Below are 18,803 nucleotides of genomic sequence, written 5' to 3' on the forward strand. Positions count from 1 at the left end.
GAAACTGCAAAAAATACAAGATTTCTCACTTATGTAGACTACACCCTATTCTAAATGATTCCGTTGTATTGTGTATTGAACCAGGGACCTAGAAATGATGGAGAGGCTTCGTCCCGCCAGAGTCCTTAGTGGTTCATAACCCCACAACAGGCCACAGCAGTCCCCCAACCCCACCGTCGCCTCACACCGAACCCAGGGTTATTGTGTGGTTCGGCCCCCAGCGGGCCCCCCTGGGAACATCTCATGCCAGACGAGTGAACCCCAAATGTTTGCGTGGTTGAGTAATGATGGTGCACACGTATGTGGAGACTGTATTTGCGCAACAATCACCGACGTAGCGTAACTGCCTTCCTGCTCGGGAAGCAGCAAGTTAGACCGCACGGCTAGCCAGGCAAATGATCCAGTTACTAAACTATATTTTTCTTTCTTTTTTGCAGAATATTCTTTTGTTATTTACCAAAGCACATGGAATCCTTCAGAAAAATGAGCCAGTAATCCATGAACTTCACAGCATCGTAAATACCTTTTTTACAGATTTCATTGTGAGATTTATCAAACCTTGCGCGGTATATATGTCAAAGAGAATAAGATACTGTCTTCGATGTAGGCACTAGAAGCTACCGGGTTTGAAAAATTTGGCATTTATAAAAATTTTACAAAATATCAGGAGTCTTTTCATCAACTTATGCAGCCACATCAAAGAACTACTTTTGCTAGATGATGAATTATTAAAAAACACTTGATTTTTTTCATTTACAATGTTTTTTATTTCTGGAAAATCTTTATGTATGGTCTGGAAGTGTCTGGAACAGCATTTAAAGCCTGAAATCAGGTATAATTTTTAAAATTTTCTGGACAAGGCCCCCCAAGCCTGCCTCCATATTTACCATGTGATTACTGACAACATCTTCCGTAAGTTGGCAGCTATGTTTACCTGTAGGTCAGGTAGGCCTTGGGTGTAGGCACTGAGAGAACTATAAAAAATTACATAATTTGAAAATATGGAAGTCAGGGTAGTAGTGTTGATGCTAGCATAGAATTTAGTTCATAGTTGAGTTCAGTTGGAGTGTGATTGATAATGTCGCTAGTTGCAACAGCTGTACATCTGCGTTTCACATCAACTCCTGTATGATTTGACAATGCTTTATCAGTATTCATTGCTGTGCTTGTTAGATATTATTCTGTCTTAAAAAAGTAGGCTATCCAACAGTGAGTGGCCTGAAGAAGCTAAACGGTGTTCAAAATAGGAAACGGACTTATTGAATGAAAAATGGAAATACTGTTAAAGCTTAAAGATTTGGTAAATACTTTGCTAAGCCTATGAATGCAAATTTGAAGAACTCAATCAGTAGTAGTAATATTAATGGTCAAGGTGTAATTTAACACCATTTAATGAAAGCCGTGGTGGCTGTGAAATGTGTGGCAACAGTGGTGGAAGAGTTAAAGAGTTGAGGCAACTTTGTTTTTGGTGCTGATACTGAAGAGGCTTGTGATGGGGATATGGAGTTTCCAACATTAGGAAACAAGAAAATAGAAGTGGTGACTAGAAAAGTTGTGAACTGTGTCACGAAGGTCGAAAATAAAGGAGAGTTCCATGTCACAGACTCCTGGAAAATTTCAGTGATCCAAGAATTGTTTCCATTCAAATGGAATTTGATTCAGTTGACTATGCTTGTATTGTAAGGTAGTTGGGGAAGTGCTGAAATGTTTTTCATAGCCAAACATTCACCTGCCATAAACACAGCGTGGGTCCACACATTGTCATGATGAATGATACAACCACACTGGATTGAGTGATGTATGTGCATGACTTGCTTTGTCACACGTTCAAATACTTGTCTCCCCAGTGCATTCCATGATGACTTCTCTACTGTCAAAAAACGTTAGTGAGCATGGTGTTACTCCTGGTTCTACTAGTAAACAAATTTCATTAATGCTTATGAAATATTCAAGAAAATTCAATTTATTTGTCAAACAATCAGTCTATTCTTGTGAAACCGAGTTGTACACATTTTTCAGATTGTCAGTCAAAACTTGGGGAATACATTAAGTACACCTATTTCTCATGTGAAAGTGCTTAGAAAAGGTGCACTTAGCATATTTTTTTGGCAATACAACAATATTAGTGATCATTCTAAGACTGAGACTTTTTTCTTAAGAGGGGTTGTTATGGAATGGCCTTCTTTAATATTCTTCTGGCTTGTAGGATTTGATTTGAAGATCACCAATCCTCTTCTGCTAACAGAATCGTCCACTGCTTAGCCGAGTGTTATCATCCTAGTCTTCAAATCACAATGACATTTGTTTGATTCTTCCAGAAAGTAAATATTTTTTCTTTTATTTGAATTTATATTAATTGCAGTATCAAATTGACAATATTAGGAAAAGAGTAGATTGCTACTCACTGTAAAGATGACTCACTGAGCTGCGGACAAGCCCAGCAAAAAGACTGTTACACATTACAGCTTTTGCCCAGTGCCTTCTCCAGCAAAGAAAACACACACATTCACACAAGCAAGCACACCTCGTGCACGTCTGACCACTGTTACCAGCGGTAGCGGTAATTTGTACATGAGATGTGCTTGCTTGTGTGAATGTGTATGTGATTTCTTTACTGAAGAAGGTTTTGACAGAAAACTAAATTGTAACAGTCTTGATTGTGCCTGTCTGCAAATCAGTGGGTCATCTTTACGGTGAGTAGCAATGTGTCGTTTTCCTGATATTGTTGATATTCCCACATGAAACTTCAGTTTTTTTAATATCAAATTGAGAAGTTAATAGCAAATATTGATCCACATTTTTAAAATAAAAGTAACTTTTTTGTTTTTATTTATTAATCACATTCATTATTCATTGAAATTGGTAACAAAACCACAGAATGTCTTATCGTTAAATGAAAAATGTTGTATATCAATAACGCTTTTGATCATATACTTTTGAAAAAGTATAAAACGAAAAAGTATTTAATTTTGTATTTGATGTTTTAGATTTTTGTATCAAGTTTTAATTTATTGTGAATACTTTAATTTTCATGCAGTTAATAATTAACTATGAAACATGTAATAATTATTAAAAATTATGATTCAGCATTTGTTATTAACAATCCAATTTGAAAAAAAAAACAGAATTTTTTCAAAAAGTAAAAAAAAACAATATTGCTTCTAGCAGGTATCCAATACGCTTCCTTTCAGTCTGAAGAGTAGAATGAGACACACTCTACTACTGATGATTCTGTTGGTAAGAGCTCTTTAGTTCAATACATTTTATCTGATGTCGGTATTGAGAGACATTCAGTCAATCGTTTGGCTTCTTGCTCTTTTATGAAGCCCTTTATACCAATGAAAAACTTAAACTGAGGTCAGAGACTCTTGTAATAACTTCAAGTTGAACAAATATATTTCAAGGAAGACGCAATACATGAAAGTCACAGATCAAGTAAACACAGTAATATGTGTGTACACTTTAACAGTCAAATCATAACTGAGTCCAAGTCTAGCGGCCGCTGGCTGGCTGGCTGCTGCATGGCTGGCAGACAGCGCCACATGTAGAGAACAAGAACAAGATGTTGGCCAGGTCGATAAGTAGCCAGCCACAGGGTCTGTTTCAGCATAGTTTTCAATTTCTGGAAAGCCGCATCGCATGACACGGACCAGTGAAAAGGCACGTTTTTATGCAACAGGCGATGCAACGGCTGAGCCACCGAAGCAGCAGACGGTAAAAACTTGTGATAGTATGCTATTTTCTCCAAGAAGGCCTGTAGTTCCTTAACAGATGTAGGGTGAGGTAGGGCATCGATCGCAGCAACAGTTTGCTGAAGTGAACAAGTACCATCCCGAGAGAGTTGAAACCCCAAGTACGTGATAGATGCATGAAAAAATTTTGATTTCTGAAGATACACTTAAGACCGGCAGTCTGTAAGACATGAAAAAGTGTGCGGGGATTTTGAAGATGTTCGTCAGTGGTGGAGCCAGTGACAACAATGTCGTCCTGATAATTTATACTCACAGTAACAATGAGCAATAATTGTTCCAAGAATCGTTGAAAGAGAGCAGGGGCGCTGGCAACTTCGAATGGCAATCTTTGGTATTGATAGAGGCCGAAAGGCCTGTTAAGGACCAGAAACTGCCGGGAAGCAGCGTCGAGAGGAAGTTGATGATAAGTTTCTGACAGGTCAAGTTTAGAAAAATACTGGCCTCCAGCCAGTTTAGTGAACAATTCTTCAAGTCGAGGCATAGGGTAAGTGTCGATAAGGCATTGAGCATTTACAGTGGCTTTGAAATCACCACAGATACGAATACCACCATTTGGCTTAGCAACGACAACGTCAGGAGAGGACCACTCACTGGAAGCGACAGGAAGCAAGACCCCTGAAGCAATGAGACGATCCAGCTCCCGTTTGACCTGATCATGAAGGGCCACAGGAATGGGCTGAGCCCAAAAAAACTTTGAGCGTGATATGAACTTCAAAGTCTTTGCACGGCCTAAACCAGGAGAAAAAAGGGACGAAAATGTCGTTGACAAGGGATCCAATTGAGCATAAGGAATAGCATCAGAGACGATATTGACAGAGTCATCTATGGAGAACCCAAAAACCCGAAAGGCCTCGAAACCAAAAAGGTTCTCCGCATTACTATGGTCGACCACAAATATGGGAACAGTGCGAACGACAGGTTTGTAAGATACCTCAGCATCAAATTGTCCCAAGAGAGAAATCTTCTGTTTATTGTAAGTCCGTAATTGCCTAGTGACAGGTGACAGGATTGGAGAACCCAACTGAAGATACATCTGAGAACTGATGATAGTGGCAACAGAATCAGTATCCACCAGCATGCGAACATCTCGATGCAGTATTTGGACAGTGAGGAATAACTTCCCTGAAAGGGAAGAAGTACAGTTGACAGACAACACAGAATCAGAATCAGCGGCATGTTTATGAACATCATGTATGCGGTCGGATTTACAAACGGATCACACAGGACCCTTTTTTTTTTGCATTTGTGACACATCTTCTTGTGAATGTTTCGTAAAACCCCGCGGACATGAAGGAAGTTGCCATGGGTTTTGCTGCAGTTTCTTAGAGGTTTGTTTACGGTTAGGCCGAGGCTGCACTTGGAAGTGTACTGCGGCCACGTTGGCCGGCTGGGACACGCCACACGCTTCGTCAACATCCCACAGAGGTTGTATTTCCCCGTTGTCACCCCATGCCTCTATTTGCGCTCCAGCGGTGCGAGAAATTTCAAAAGACTGAGCAATGGATAGGACTTCATCTAGAGTCTGATTTGCCAACTGAAGGGCATGTTGCCTAACTTCTTTGTCAGGCGCCGATCGGATAATAGCATCCCGTACCATGGAATCGGCGTAGGATTCTTTGTGAACTTCAGTAACAAATTGACACTTTCTACTGAGGCCAAGAAGTTCAGCAGCCCAAGCGCGATAGGATTGATTCGGTTGTTTTTGACAACGATAAAAGGCAACACGAGAGGCTACCACATGCGTTTGCTTTTGAAAATAGACGGACAGAAGTGAGCACATTTCATCAAAGGACAAAGACGCAGGATCTTTCAAAGGAGCCAATTGCGACAACAACCGATACATTTGAGGTGAAATCCATGAAAGGAATAGAGACTTACATGTTTGTTCGTCCGCGACATGAAATGCCAAGAAGTGGTGTCGAAGACGTTTTTCGTAATCAGACCATTCTTCCGCCGTCTCGTCGTTAGGAGGAAAAGTAGGTAGAGACGACGACGAGAGACGCCCCGCATTTGATGCCGCGACTAAACCACGAATCGCATTTGTGAGAAACATTGGCTGTTCTATGAGACCTTGCAATAGTTGCTCTAAAGTAGCCATGGAAACATGTGGGTCAACGATGGAAAAGAAAAATCACTACCTCGTCGCCAATTGTAATAACTTCAAGTTGAACAAATATATTTCAAGGAAGACGCAATATGTGAAAGTCACAGATCAAGTAATCAGAGTAAGACGTGTGTGTACTTTAACAGTCAAATCATAACTCAGTCCAAGTCTAGCGGCCGATGGCTGGTTGGCCACTTAGGTGGTGGTGCTGCTGCTGCATGGCTGGCAGACAGCGCTGCATGTAGAGGACATGCGTAACTGCGCGGCGGCACTTTGAAAGATCGGTGAGTCACAACACTTCTGTGACATAGTGTTTGTAATTTTTTAAATATTTCATTCCCCTCTGTTGGAGTTTTGCACAACACTCAAAACATTTGGGGCAGGCATTGTGTCAACCTGCTTACACTTTGTATATGAACTTTTAGTTTCATTTAAATTTCCATTCTTTACAAACTGATATTTTGGACAATTTGTGCAAGTTAATATTCAAAGTTTCATAACATTGCTTATATTTTATCTTCATTGTCCAGTTCCTTGTCAGAAATAGTTTATCTTTCAGTTTTGTAATTTCCTTTTTCTCTGTCTTAGGGGTACCCTTGGACATCAGCCATTACAATGCATTGCTTCGTGTTTATTTGGAGAATGAACATGAATTTTCCCCTACTGAATTTCTGGCTGATCTTGAGCAGAAGGGTGTTGAGCCAAACCGTGTTACTTATCAGAGACTTATAGCTCGATATTGCCAACGGGGAGACATTGAAGGTGCCACACGAATTTTAGAATTCATGAGGGAAAAACAGCTTCCAGTCAATGAAAATGTATTTAATGCTCTTATCATGGGACATTCCAGGGCTGAGTAAGAGCTTTTTTGTTTTTATCATTTTTCCTCCTGCTGTCTGATATATAAGAAGTTGAATTATAACAGTGAAATTTATGTTGTGAAAAATCCTCTCAAATTATTTGATTGTGTTTTCTAGCGATATGGAGAGTGCTGTTGGTATCTTGGGTGTAATGCGACAGGCTGGACTTGAACCTAGCTCAGACACATACACTACATTGTTGTGTGGATATGCTAAACGTGGAGACATTGACTCCATAAGAAAAGTCTTTGCAGAAAATCAAGAAAAAAATGTGTTTCTTTTAGATAAAGATTTTATGGAAATAATTTACGAACTTGCTGTCAATGGGCATGACAAATTTATTGATGAAGTAAGTATGCCCAAAACCTCAAGTAAATGTATAACTTTTTTTCAAAGTTACTCATACATCTTATGTTACAAACATACTTATGTGCACTCACCTGTGTCTTCGTATTCAGTTGGTATTCATATTAGTAAATGTTGTACTGGTAAATGTTTAGATGATCATGTCCATGTAATGCAGTTTAAGTACACTGTACCTCTAAAGATGGTCGGCAGTTTCTGTTCGTTTTGTTTTCATGCAGATCATTGACAAGATGCAGCAGTTGGCAGGCTATAACCAAGATGCTATTAATTTAATTCTACGGCTAGTTAATCATGGCAAGGAAGAAATAGCCATGAAGATATTGAAGACAATGCCTCCACCAGTGGTTCCTGAAGGACACTCATTTTCGGCTGGAAATTTTTTCATCAAGCAGCTAATTCATGTAAACCGGGTAAGCTGACAAGAATGTGCACATAGAAGAAATGAATGAGAAATTCATACATAAAGAAGCTGCTGGAGGGTTTTGGTAGTACATTGTGATTGAGAAAATCACAAAAATGTAAGGAAAAAAATGGAAAATAGTGTGTCATAATAGTTTTGTATTAAGTTGAAGAGATCAGTTATCCGAAGTACTTCTTTTATTCACCAAATGTTGTCTTTCTATGAAATCAAGAGAGACAAGCATGATGTTAATTTTGGGGGTGCATTGTTGGGTGAGGTGTAGATAGCTAAATGCAATTATATTTTAAAGAAAATCATCTAAGTGGCGTAAAATCTTTTTTTAAGTTAATTTCATGTCTGAATATGAGCTGGAGAGAAGTGTGTGGTGGTTGTTTTATGTACTAATGTACTTTGTAGCACAGTAAATACACTTAAACTAAAAGACTCAATCCTGAAGTGTTCTTGTGATTTTTTTTTCTAGAATTTAATTTAATTTTTACTCAGTTCATGAGTGGTATATTTGGTAAATGTGAAGCTGCACTATGATTGGTATTTCACGTTAAACTGCAGATCTTTGTACAGTTGTCTTAGTGAGCTGGCCATTGGCTTACAAGGGGGAGGGTGTTGGGTAGGTCTCACTGGTTTGGTTCAGACTGAGTAGAAGCAGGAAGATGACCCTTTCAGATTCCTAGAATATCTTGCCTGAGTGGGCCATGGGAAAAGAGAAAATGCTCTCTAAAGATTTTGGAGTAAAATTGAAAGTATTTTAAGTTACACTGTTAGTGTCCGTATTGTAGCACAATGGTCAAATGATCGATTGCCAATTCCCAACTCAGTTTTATCACTGCTTCCTTTTTATTTTTTTGTTGTCACACTGTTAAAATATTACTTATAACATTTAAATAAATTCCAACAGTTCAGTTTATACACGTAAAATTAACATATTCATGTTGTTGTTGTTGTGGTCTTCAGTTCTGGACTGGTTTGATGCAGCTCTCCATGCTACTCTATCCTGTGCAAGCTTCTTCATCTCCCAGTACTTTCTGCAACCTACATCCTTCTGAATCTGATTAATATATTCATCTCTTGGTCTCCCTCTATGATTTTTACCCTCCACGCTGCCCTCCAATGCTAAATTTGTGATCCCTTGATGCTGTAGAACATGTCCTACCGACCGGTCCCTTCTTCTTGTCAAGTTGTGCCACAAACTCCTCTTCTCCCGAATTCTGTTCAATACATCCTCATTAGTTATGTGATCTACCCATCTAATCTTCAGCATTCTTTTGTAGCTCCACATTTCGAAAGCTTCTATTCTCTTCTTGTCCAAACTATTTATCGTCCATGTTTCACTTCCATACATGGCTACACACCATACAAATACTTTCAAAAACGACTTCCTGACACTTAAATCTATACTTGATGTTACTAAATTTCTCTTCTTCAGAAACGCTTTCCTTGCCATTGCCAGTCAACATATTATATCTTCTCTACTTCGACCATCATCAGTTATTTTGCTCCCCAAATAGCAAAACTCCTTTACTACTTTAAGTGTCTCATTTCCTAATCTAATTCCCCCAGCCAATTCAGTTAAGATTAATTAATTAGTATGTTTGTGCAATTAATTCACATAACTGTGTGAAATTTTGAATGAAAGTAAAAGTTCCGAGAATTGTAGCAATTAATTATTATTAGTAGATAAAATTTTTATGGTGATATTCGTTGAAGAAACATTTGAAACACAAATATTGTTCACACTGTACACAATTTTGGAAAGCATTTTTTGAGCAGAAACATTTTTTCTGAAATATGCGTCAGCGGAAAGCATACTTCATTCAAAAGTTTTAAAATTAAGGTCTTTCCTCTGCAATTTTGAAGCATTCCAAGTATGGCAAGTCATTGGGGTGAAAACAGGAGTGCTGAATTGATGCTCCTTGTTCAGATGTACACTACTGGCCATTAAAATTGCTACACCAAGAAGAAATGCATATGATGAACAGGTATTCATTGGACAACTATACTAGGACTGACATCTGATTACATTTTCACGCAATTTGGGTGCATAGATCCTGAGAAATCAGTACCCAGAACAACCATCTCTAGCCATAATAACGGTCTTGATACGCCTGGGCATTGAGTCAAACAGAGCTTGGATGGCGCGTACAGGTACAGGTGCCCATGCAGCTTCAACACGATACCACAGTTCATCAAGAGTAGTGACTGTCGTATTGTGACGAGCCAGTTGCTCGCCCACCATTGACCAGGTGTTTTCAACTGGTGAGAGATCTGGAAAATGTGCTCGTCAGGGCAGCAGTCGAACATTTTCTGTATCCAGAAAGGCCTGTACAGGACCTGTAACATGCGGTCCTGCATTATCCTGCTGAAATGTAGGGTTTTGCAGGGATTGAATGAAGGGTAGAGCCACGGGTCGTAACACATCTGAAACGTCATGTCCACTGTTCAGAGTGCCATCAATGCGAACAAGAGGTGACCGAGACTTGTAACAAATGGCACCCCATACCATCATGTTGGGTGATATGCCAGTATTGTGATGACGAATACACACTTCCTATGTGCGTTCACCGCAGTGTCACCAAACACGGATGCGACCATCATGATGCTGCATACAGAACCTGGGTTCATCCGAAAAAATGACGTTTTGCCATTTGTCCACCCAGGTTTGTCGTTGAGACACCATCGCAGGCGCTCCTGTCTGTGATGCAGTGTCAAAGGTAACCACAGCCATGGTCTCTGAGCTGATAATCCATGCTGCTGCAAACGTCGTCAAACTGTTCTTGCAGATGGTTGTTGTCTGGCAAACATCCACATCTGTTGACCCCGGGTCGAGACGTGGCTGCTTGATCCGTTACAGCCATGCGTATAAGATGCCTGTCATCTCGACTGCTAGTGATACGAGGCTGTTGGGATCCAGCACAGCGTTCCGTATTACCCTCCTGAACCCACCGACTCCATATTCTGCTAACAGTCATTGGACCAACGCGAGCAGCAATGTCGCGATACGATAAACTGCAATCGCAATAGGCTACAATCCGACCTTTATCAAAGTCGGAAACGTGATGGTACGCATTTCTCCTCCTTACACGCTAGGCATCACAACAACGTTTCACCAGACAAAGCCAGTCAACTGCGGTTTTTGTATGAGAAATCGGTTGGAAACCTTCCTCATGTCAGCACGTTGTAGGTGTCGCCACTGGTGCCAACCTTGTGTGAATTCTCTGAAAAGCTAAAAATTTGCATATCACAGCATCTTCTTCCTGTCGGTTAAATTTCACGTCTGTAGCATGTCATCTTCGTGGTGTAGCAATTTTAATGGCCAGTAGTGTATTTTAATTGCATATTCTGTTGACAATAATGCTTCCTTTCTTCCAGGAGTGCTAGTTCTGCAAGGTTCGCAGGAGAGCTTCTGTGAAGTTTGGAAGGTAGGAGACGAGGTACTGGCGGAATTAAAGCTGTGAGGATGGGGTGTGAATCGTGCTTGGGTAGCTCAGTCGGTAGAGCGCTTGCCCGCGAAAGGCAAAGGTCCCGAGTTCGAGTCTCGGTCCGGCACACAGTTTTAATCTGCCAGGAAGTTTCAATAATGCTCACAGTTGTTGTAGCAACTCGGGAACACTCTGTAGTCTTTTAATTAGATTTTTGACTTGATGATAGAAATATACATCACAGGATTGAGCAAGAGGAGTACGTTTGGGTGGAATGATCTTCATTATAGACATTACTTTGTCTTCTTCACTGATTAATGTCTCCTCGTACAATGTCAAATCTACTCGGCCACCCCATGAATCCACCAAAAGAATGACTTTGGTCTTGGCGACTTTTGGTGTTAATATTGTTTCTAAGAATTTTGCCTAAAGCTCTTTTGTTAGTTCCCCTGGCGTGGGTGAAGTAACAACAACATTCTTACATTCTTTCTCTAATTTCTTGATGGTACTAGCAACGTGAGGACCCAGTATATTGGCAGGCTCTTGCATACATAAAAATACAAGGAGTAACAGTTTACCTGAAGCACTCCTAATGCATGGTGTAAGAGCAAATGGTTTTGGGGACTGAGCTTTTTTGCCAAATTGTGTTTGCATCCTTGGAATTCAGTGATCTGTTATATGTTGATGCATACTGAGATTCATTCTATTCAGTGTTAATTATGTAATAAAAGTTGAAATTTGGCATTATATGAGATCTGTTTAAAAAATTCTGGAACATTCATTATTTCTCGCCAGTGGTGTGTTGGAGTGAAATGCGGTTGGCATTGCTGTGCATTTGGGTGTTTAATGCATAACTGCCAGAAGGTTCATTGTTGTACATCTGTTAGCTATTGTTCTGTGCTGTATTGAGTAGAATGTTATGTCACACAGTTTGCGAATTTCATGGTAGCAGGGTTAGAGAAGCAATGCATCTGCATGTAATTTTGCATGAAACACAAGAAAACCTTTACAGAGACACACTAAATGATGCAGGAACCCTAGAGTGATCAGTGCTTAAGCCATTTTCGCTGTTATGAATAGTTCGTGTGGTTTAAAAATGGCCAGATGGAAGCCAAAGATGACCCTCATTCAGGATGCCCTTCAACGTCTGCGGACAACACTTGTGTCAGAAACATGATTGAAATTGTGCATGCCAATCGAAGATTGACTGTCCGAGAGATTGCAGAAGAATGTGACATTTCAGTTGGATCATGTAATATCGTGACACAGCATCTTGGAATGCATCATGTTGCCACCAAGTTTATCCCATGGCTCATGAGTCAAGATGAAGAAGACCTTTGCCTCACAATCCGTGAAGAGCTTTTGGACCACACAAATGAGAACGAGATGTTCCTTAAGAGAATCGTAACTGTTGAAGAGATGTGGGTCTACGATTATTATTTTGAGACCAAGGGTCAATCTTCACAATTGGTCGGATTAGTTTCTCCAAGAACAAAGAAACGTCATCAGGTCAGACCAAAATTTCAAAGCCATGCTGATAGTTTTCTTTGACTTTGAAGAATTAGTTCATCATGAATTCGTGCTATGAGGACAAACTGTTAGCCAGCAGTACTGTCGGGACGTGTTGCGATGCCTGCGAGAAAATGTGAGAAGGAAGCAGCCTGAAATGTGTCAAGACAATTCATGTCTCTTGCACCATGATAATGCACCGGCACATTCAGACCTGGCAGCTGCGCAGCACCCCCCCCCCCCCCCCCCCCCCCAAGTTGAAAACCCCATTGAAAGGACGAAGATTTACAAAATAGATGAGCTTAAAGAAAATTGGCAGATGGCGATGTGCACGACCTAGCAAGAGGACTATTGAGACTACTTCCGGAAGTGGAAATGCGTGTCGGGAGTGGCATATTAATTGTGGAGGAGAGTATTTTGAGGGAGAACCATGTACAATAAGTAAAAGGTAAGCGAGCTAAGATAAATTTTGTGGACAAAGTTCTGGAATTTTTAGAACAGACATTGTATGTCTTGTCTGTATACAGAACTTCTCTGTGGCTATGACTATTTCTTCCAAAGTTGCAACATCATTTTTGCTGGTGAATTTGGTGATTTTTTGCTGCCTTATTGAATGTATCTTTGAAGTTTTCTTTACTCAGGCATCACTACCAATAAAATGAAATTCATGTGACAAATATGGGAATGCATAACTGAATTGAATGTGTTAATTGTATTTATATAAATTGAATTATTTAAATATATTTGAATTCTATAATTACAATATTACGAAGAGGAAAGATTGTTGCTCACCATTTAGAAGAGATGTTGAGATGCAGACAGATGCAACAAACAGACTGCCATACATGTTGAGCTATTGGCCGCAAGGCCTTTTTCTAAGTAGACGAAACACACATTTTCACGCAAACACAACTCACACTCACACATGACCACTGTCTCTGGCCACTGGGGCTAGACCATAATAATGAACATTGCAAGGATTTTTTAAAAAAAAAAAAAAGTGGAGGGTGGTGCAGCGAGAATCAGGCACCTCGGCAAATTGGCAGTGGTGTGCTACACCATTGCGCTAAGGCACTGACAAGAACAAAGTTGCTTAAAATCCCATACACTCTATTCAAAAATCTTTAGAGAACATTTTCTCTTTTCCTATGGCTCACTCAGGCCAGATATTCTTGGCACTTGGTAGGATTATCTACCTCCTTCTACTCGCACAATTTGAGCCAAATCAGTGAGACCCATCCTGCACCGTACGCTTGTTAGAGGAGCACAAGGATGTGTCACCATCTGCAGCAATAAGCTGTAAGTTTCAATTCAGTCTATCCTTTCCATATTGTTGTTATTCCACCCTGGACTTGCCATTGTTTGTTTTGTCTTAAATAAGTGTGGTGTGGGTATTGCAATTGTTTTTATAACCCATTCAAATTGTTAATGTCGAAACCATGCAGAATACGAGGGTTGGATCTTGAATAGTGGCAACTATTTATTCACAACCGATACGAAAGAGTTACATGTTTTCACCTGTTACTGTCCTTCAGAGTAGTCACCAGCATTGTATAGAACTCATTGCCAACGATGTGGAATACATAGTACACTGTTAGCAGAGCCTGTTCTATTGATGGTGCGAATGGAACAGTCTAAAGCTATGGTGATTCTCGTGTATGCATTACGTTCCTCCAGGGCAGACCATCAATGCACAGTATTATTGTTTGTTTTTGGAGCATCACCTGTGACCAGCTTTGCAAAAGACGCGGCGACACTTTCTGCACAGGCCACCCATCATTTTGCACAACAATTCACGGGTGCACACAGCCCAAGCTATGGCTGCTCTGTTCGGTCGATGGGTCTGGGAAGTACTGTACCACCCACCATACTCCGTGGACTTAAGTCCTTGTGACTTTGATTTCATTCCGAAGATGAAGGAACCACTTCGTGGCGTTCACTTCAGAACTGTTCCAGAGATTCGACAGGCAGTAGACAACTCCATTCGCACCATCAACAGAACAGGCTCTCCTAATGGTATACTACACCTCCCACATCGCTGGCAATGGGTTCTACACAATGCTGGTGACTACTTGGAAAGACAGTAACAGGTGCAAACATGTAACTGTTTTGTATTGGTTGTGAATAAATAGTTGCACTATTTAAGTTCCAACCCTCGTATAAAGGTATTTGGGTGTAACATTGCAAAGCGATATGAAGTGGGACAAGCATGTAATGGCAGTTGTGGGGAAGGCGGATAGTCGTCTTCGGTTCATTGGTAGAATTTTGGGAAGATGTGGTTCATCTGTAAAGGAGACCGCTTATAAAACACTAATACGACTTATTCTTGAGTACTGCTTGAGCGTTTGGGATCCCTATCAGGTCAATTGAGAGAGGCCACAGAAGCAATTCAGAGGCGGGCTTCTAGATTTGCTACTGGTGGGTTTGATCATCAGGCAAGTGTTGCGGAAATGCTTCAGGAGCTTGGGTGGGAGTCTCTGGAGGAAAGGAGACGTTCTTTTCATGAATCACTACTGAGGAAATTTTGAGAACCAGCATTTGAGGCTGACTGCAGTACAATTTTACTGCCGCCAACTTATATTTCGCGGAATGACCACAAAGATAAGATGAGAGAGATTAGGGCTTGTACAGAGGCATTTTTCCCTCATTCTGTTTCGGAGTGGAACAGGGAGAGAAGATGCTAGTTGTGGTACGAGGTACCCTCCGCCACGCACCATATGGTGGATTGCGGAGTATGGATGTAGATGTAGATGTAGTGTGTCTGCCTAATAAGCAGGAGCTTCAGGTTTGAATCCCGGAGCTGGTACAAATTTTAATTCATTGCTTCGGGCTATATCATTATCATAGATAAAGGTGAGGTGTTTCAGGAACATCAGTTGTATATGGTTACTTGATAGTGTTATCTCTTCCTGCAACTCACATCAGAGCTATATTGCAACTTGTAATGCTATCTCTTCTTGTAATTATATCCAGAATAAACAAATTGTTATTTCCAGTCTTCAAGACTGCTGTTATTCCTGTGTGCACCTCCACGATTTGCACACTCAGATGCTGTATGGAGTGTTGCATCGAACCGGTATTTTGAACTTAAGGCCACAACAATGTTTTGTACTTCAGCACTGAATTTTGTCACACACTCTATATCACATTATTAATTTTATTCAGAAACAAACTGTTTTTTCTGCTAAGTATGTTGTTTTACAACATTCCAAAATTCATTTTTCTATGTGTTTTTTTTTAATAAGAACTGGAGAGTTTGTTAATAACAAAGAATTTGCCATTTCAGCCAGTGGAGAAAATTGTGTCTATATGCAGAGAAATGGAGGAGAGTGGCTTAAACAACAAGGCACTGGTTCTGGCAGCAGAGATGAGTATACAGTCTTCCAATGTGGAACAGGCCTGCTGTCTGCTCTCTCTTCTCAGGCAGGATGGGTTTCCCATCAGACCTCATTATTTCTGGCCACTTTTGACTTCTTGTGGCAGAAAAGGGGACACAGAAGGTAGATTCTATAATAATTTTTGAATCTCTTTTGGAATAAGCTATTGTAATGTATTATTTTTGTGAAAGAGAATGAGGTGATGCTGAAATGAGGGAGTTGTAAACCACTGTGCAATTGTATTTGTCATTTATACTCTCCTTAATGCAACAAAGTCCTGGTATCCAGGTTTATGTGGACCTGAGACTGTATGGAAAACAAAAAACTCTGGTAATACAAAATACATGTCTCTATTCAAAAGTACAATTTATTTTATTTAGAAAATATTGTACATGCCACATTTGAAAACCCACTTCATTACTTACACAAAAAATAACAACTTATTTTAAAAAATACATTCAAAACATAATGCGTTTCATATTAACTTGCTTTCAGTGTGCATAGAGAAACTCTAATTTTTTCTGCTGTTACTTCACTTTTTTTCTGCTTATGTTTTTTGTTTTTCAGAGTCAAAATGTCAGTATTTTCAAACAGATTTTGTCTTGCACCTCTCAGATAAGAAATCAATGCATTTCAGTCTGCGTGCATGATAATAGGTTCCTCAGCTGTCTTGACTTTGCTCTCTTCCGCTGCCTAACACACTTTGTTCACTATATCCGTGTCACTTAGTAATTCAAAACTCTGTTCATAGACATTGCTAATTAACCTCTCGCAGATTTTTTCCTTATCTAATGATTTGTGTCATTAGGTCAATATGTTTGTGTTTATCTGTCATCTTCCTAAAACATGTAAACCATACGTAATTTCAACAAAAACAAGAAATGTAATATACACTCATGCTCCTAAATTAAGGATAATGCTGATACATGGCGAAACAACATTCTGGTGGGCGGTTTGCAGGTATAAATCACCTCGGGGTATGACCATGCAGTGCATTTGACCTGCGGTAGTTGCACGGTGGCGCTGGCAGCAGTTCACATACGCAGAGGTGTGTTGGTGCATGTCAGAGTACGGTGCAGCAAGTAAGTGTGCAGATGTTCTCAGACATGCTAATGATGACGTTATGAGGGGTAGAATACTAGGGTGACAGGAGGCTGGTCAAAAACAGCGGGTTGTAGCACGGGCCCTCCATGTGCCACAAGATGTGATCTCGCGATTATGGCAACGATTCCAGCAGACAGGAAACGTGTCCAGGCACTACAGTACGGGACGTCCACAGTGTACAACACCAAAAGAAGACCGATTATCTCACCATCAGTGCACGCAGACTGCCACAGAGTATTGCAGGTAACCTTGCTTGGGACCTTACCGCAGCCACTGGAACAGTTGCCTCCAGACACACAGTCTACAGACGACTGAGCAGACGTGGTTTATCGCCCAGAGATCTGCAAGGTGCATTCTACTGACCCCTGGTCACAGGAGAGCCCGTAAAGCCTGGTGTCAAGAACACAGTACATGGTCATTGGAGCAGTGGTCCCAGGTATAGTCTGAACAGTGATTCTCGCCGGTCTTTCATCTGGTGTGAACCAGAAACCAGATACCAACCCCTTAATGTCCTTGAAAGGGACCTGTATGGAGATCGTGGTTTGATGGTCTGGGGTGGGATTATGATTGGTGCACGTACACCCCTGCATGTCTTTGACAGAGGAACTGTAACAGGTCAGATGTATCAGGACGTCATTTGCACCAGTATGTCCGCCTTTTCGGGGTGCAGTGGGTCCCACCTTCCTCCTGATGAATGATAACACACTGCCCCACATAGCTGCCATCGTGGAGGAGCGCCTTGAAACAGAAGATATCAGGTGAATGGAGTGGCTTGCCTGTTCTCCATCTGGGATGCTCTCGGTTGACGTATTGCTGCATGTCTTCAAACCCCTACAACACTTCAGGTGCTCAGACAGGCACTGGTGCAAGAATGGGAGGCTATAACCCAGCAGCTGCTTGACCACCTGATCCAGAGTATACCAACCCGTTGTGCAGCGTGTGTACATGTGCATGGTGATCATATCCCATAGTGATGTCTGGGTACATACGCAGGAAACAGTGGCGTTTTGTAGCACATCTGTTTTGGGATGGTTTTCTCAACTTATCACCAATACCGTGGCCTTAAAGATCTGTGTCGTGTGTGTTCCCTGTGTGCCTATGCTATTAGCACCAGTTTTGTTTAGTGCCACATTGTGTGGCACCACATTCTGCAATTATCCTTAATTTATGAGCATGATTGTAGTTTAATACACATTGTCAGTGATTCATTTTAGAAGCTACAGTATTATTGAGACCTGTTTAGTGGCTAAAAAAAAAAAAAAGATACAGCCAACAATGCATTCCTGCTGACAACATTTAACAGTATGATTGTATTTCATACCAGTTCATACCAAGAACTTGGGGAGAACAACCCAGAAGGGGCTGGGTGGTGAAAAGGGGAGGGAGGGGGGGAAACCATCATATTCTTTTAGTGTTGTGTTAGATATGTTGGAAATTATCAAGCAGTAGCTCCTAAGGAAAGGGCTAGACAAACATATAGACATGAAATTGCCATGAGCATGTTATAATGTTTGTAGTTCCTTGAAGAGAAATGGGAAACAATGGAAAATTGTTTCAAGGATGTCAGACTGTGGTATTGTAACCTGCATCATCTTCTGGCAATAAGAGATTAGCCACTTGCATCATAGTGTGTCCTGAATGAAAATATTTTTTGTAATTAAAAAAGAATGCTCCTGGCTTCATTTTACATTTTTCAAGAATCACTGTACTATGCACAGTCAACCCACAAACCAGGTAATCCACACCCAGGTGATTGAGAACTTTCTGAATTTTCAAATAACTCTCACTGCAGATTGATTTATGTAATAGCAGCAGCATTATATATTGAGGAATCTATTACAGGCGTACTGCAAAAACCTGTTGAGTGCAAATGTGGTCATTTTTGATTATTTAT

General features: G+C 40.6%; 1 protein-coding gene across 1 annotated transcript in view; it reads left to right on the forward strand.

Moving 5' to 3' along the window:
• The window catches only part of LOC126194648 (leucine-rich PPR motif-containing protein, mitochondrial), a 194,171-nt gene that overhangs the window by 24,388 nt on the left and 150,980 nt on the right, over positions 1–18,803 (forward strand). The window contains exons 4-7 of the mRNA XM_049932831.1: positions 6,445–6,712; positions 6,834–7,065; positions 7,301–7,492; positions 15,715–15,928. Coding sequence (XP_049788788.1) covers positions 6,445–6,712; positions 6,834–7,065; positions 7,301–7,492; positions 15,715–15,928 — 906 coding nt within the window. The remainder of the gene's footprint in view (positions 1–6,444; positions 6,713–6,833; positions 7,066–7,300; positions 7,493–15,714; positions 15,929–18,803) is intronic.

The sequence above is a fragment of the Schistocerca nitens genome, chromosome 7 (assembly GCF_023898315.1).
Source record: "Schistocerca nitens isolate TAMUIC-IGC-003100 chromosome 7, iqSchNite1.1, whole genome shotgun sequence".
Lineage (NCBI taxonomy): Eukaryota > Metazoa > Arthropoda > Insecta > Orthoptera > Acrididae > Schistocerca > Schistocerca nitens.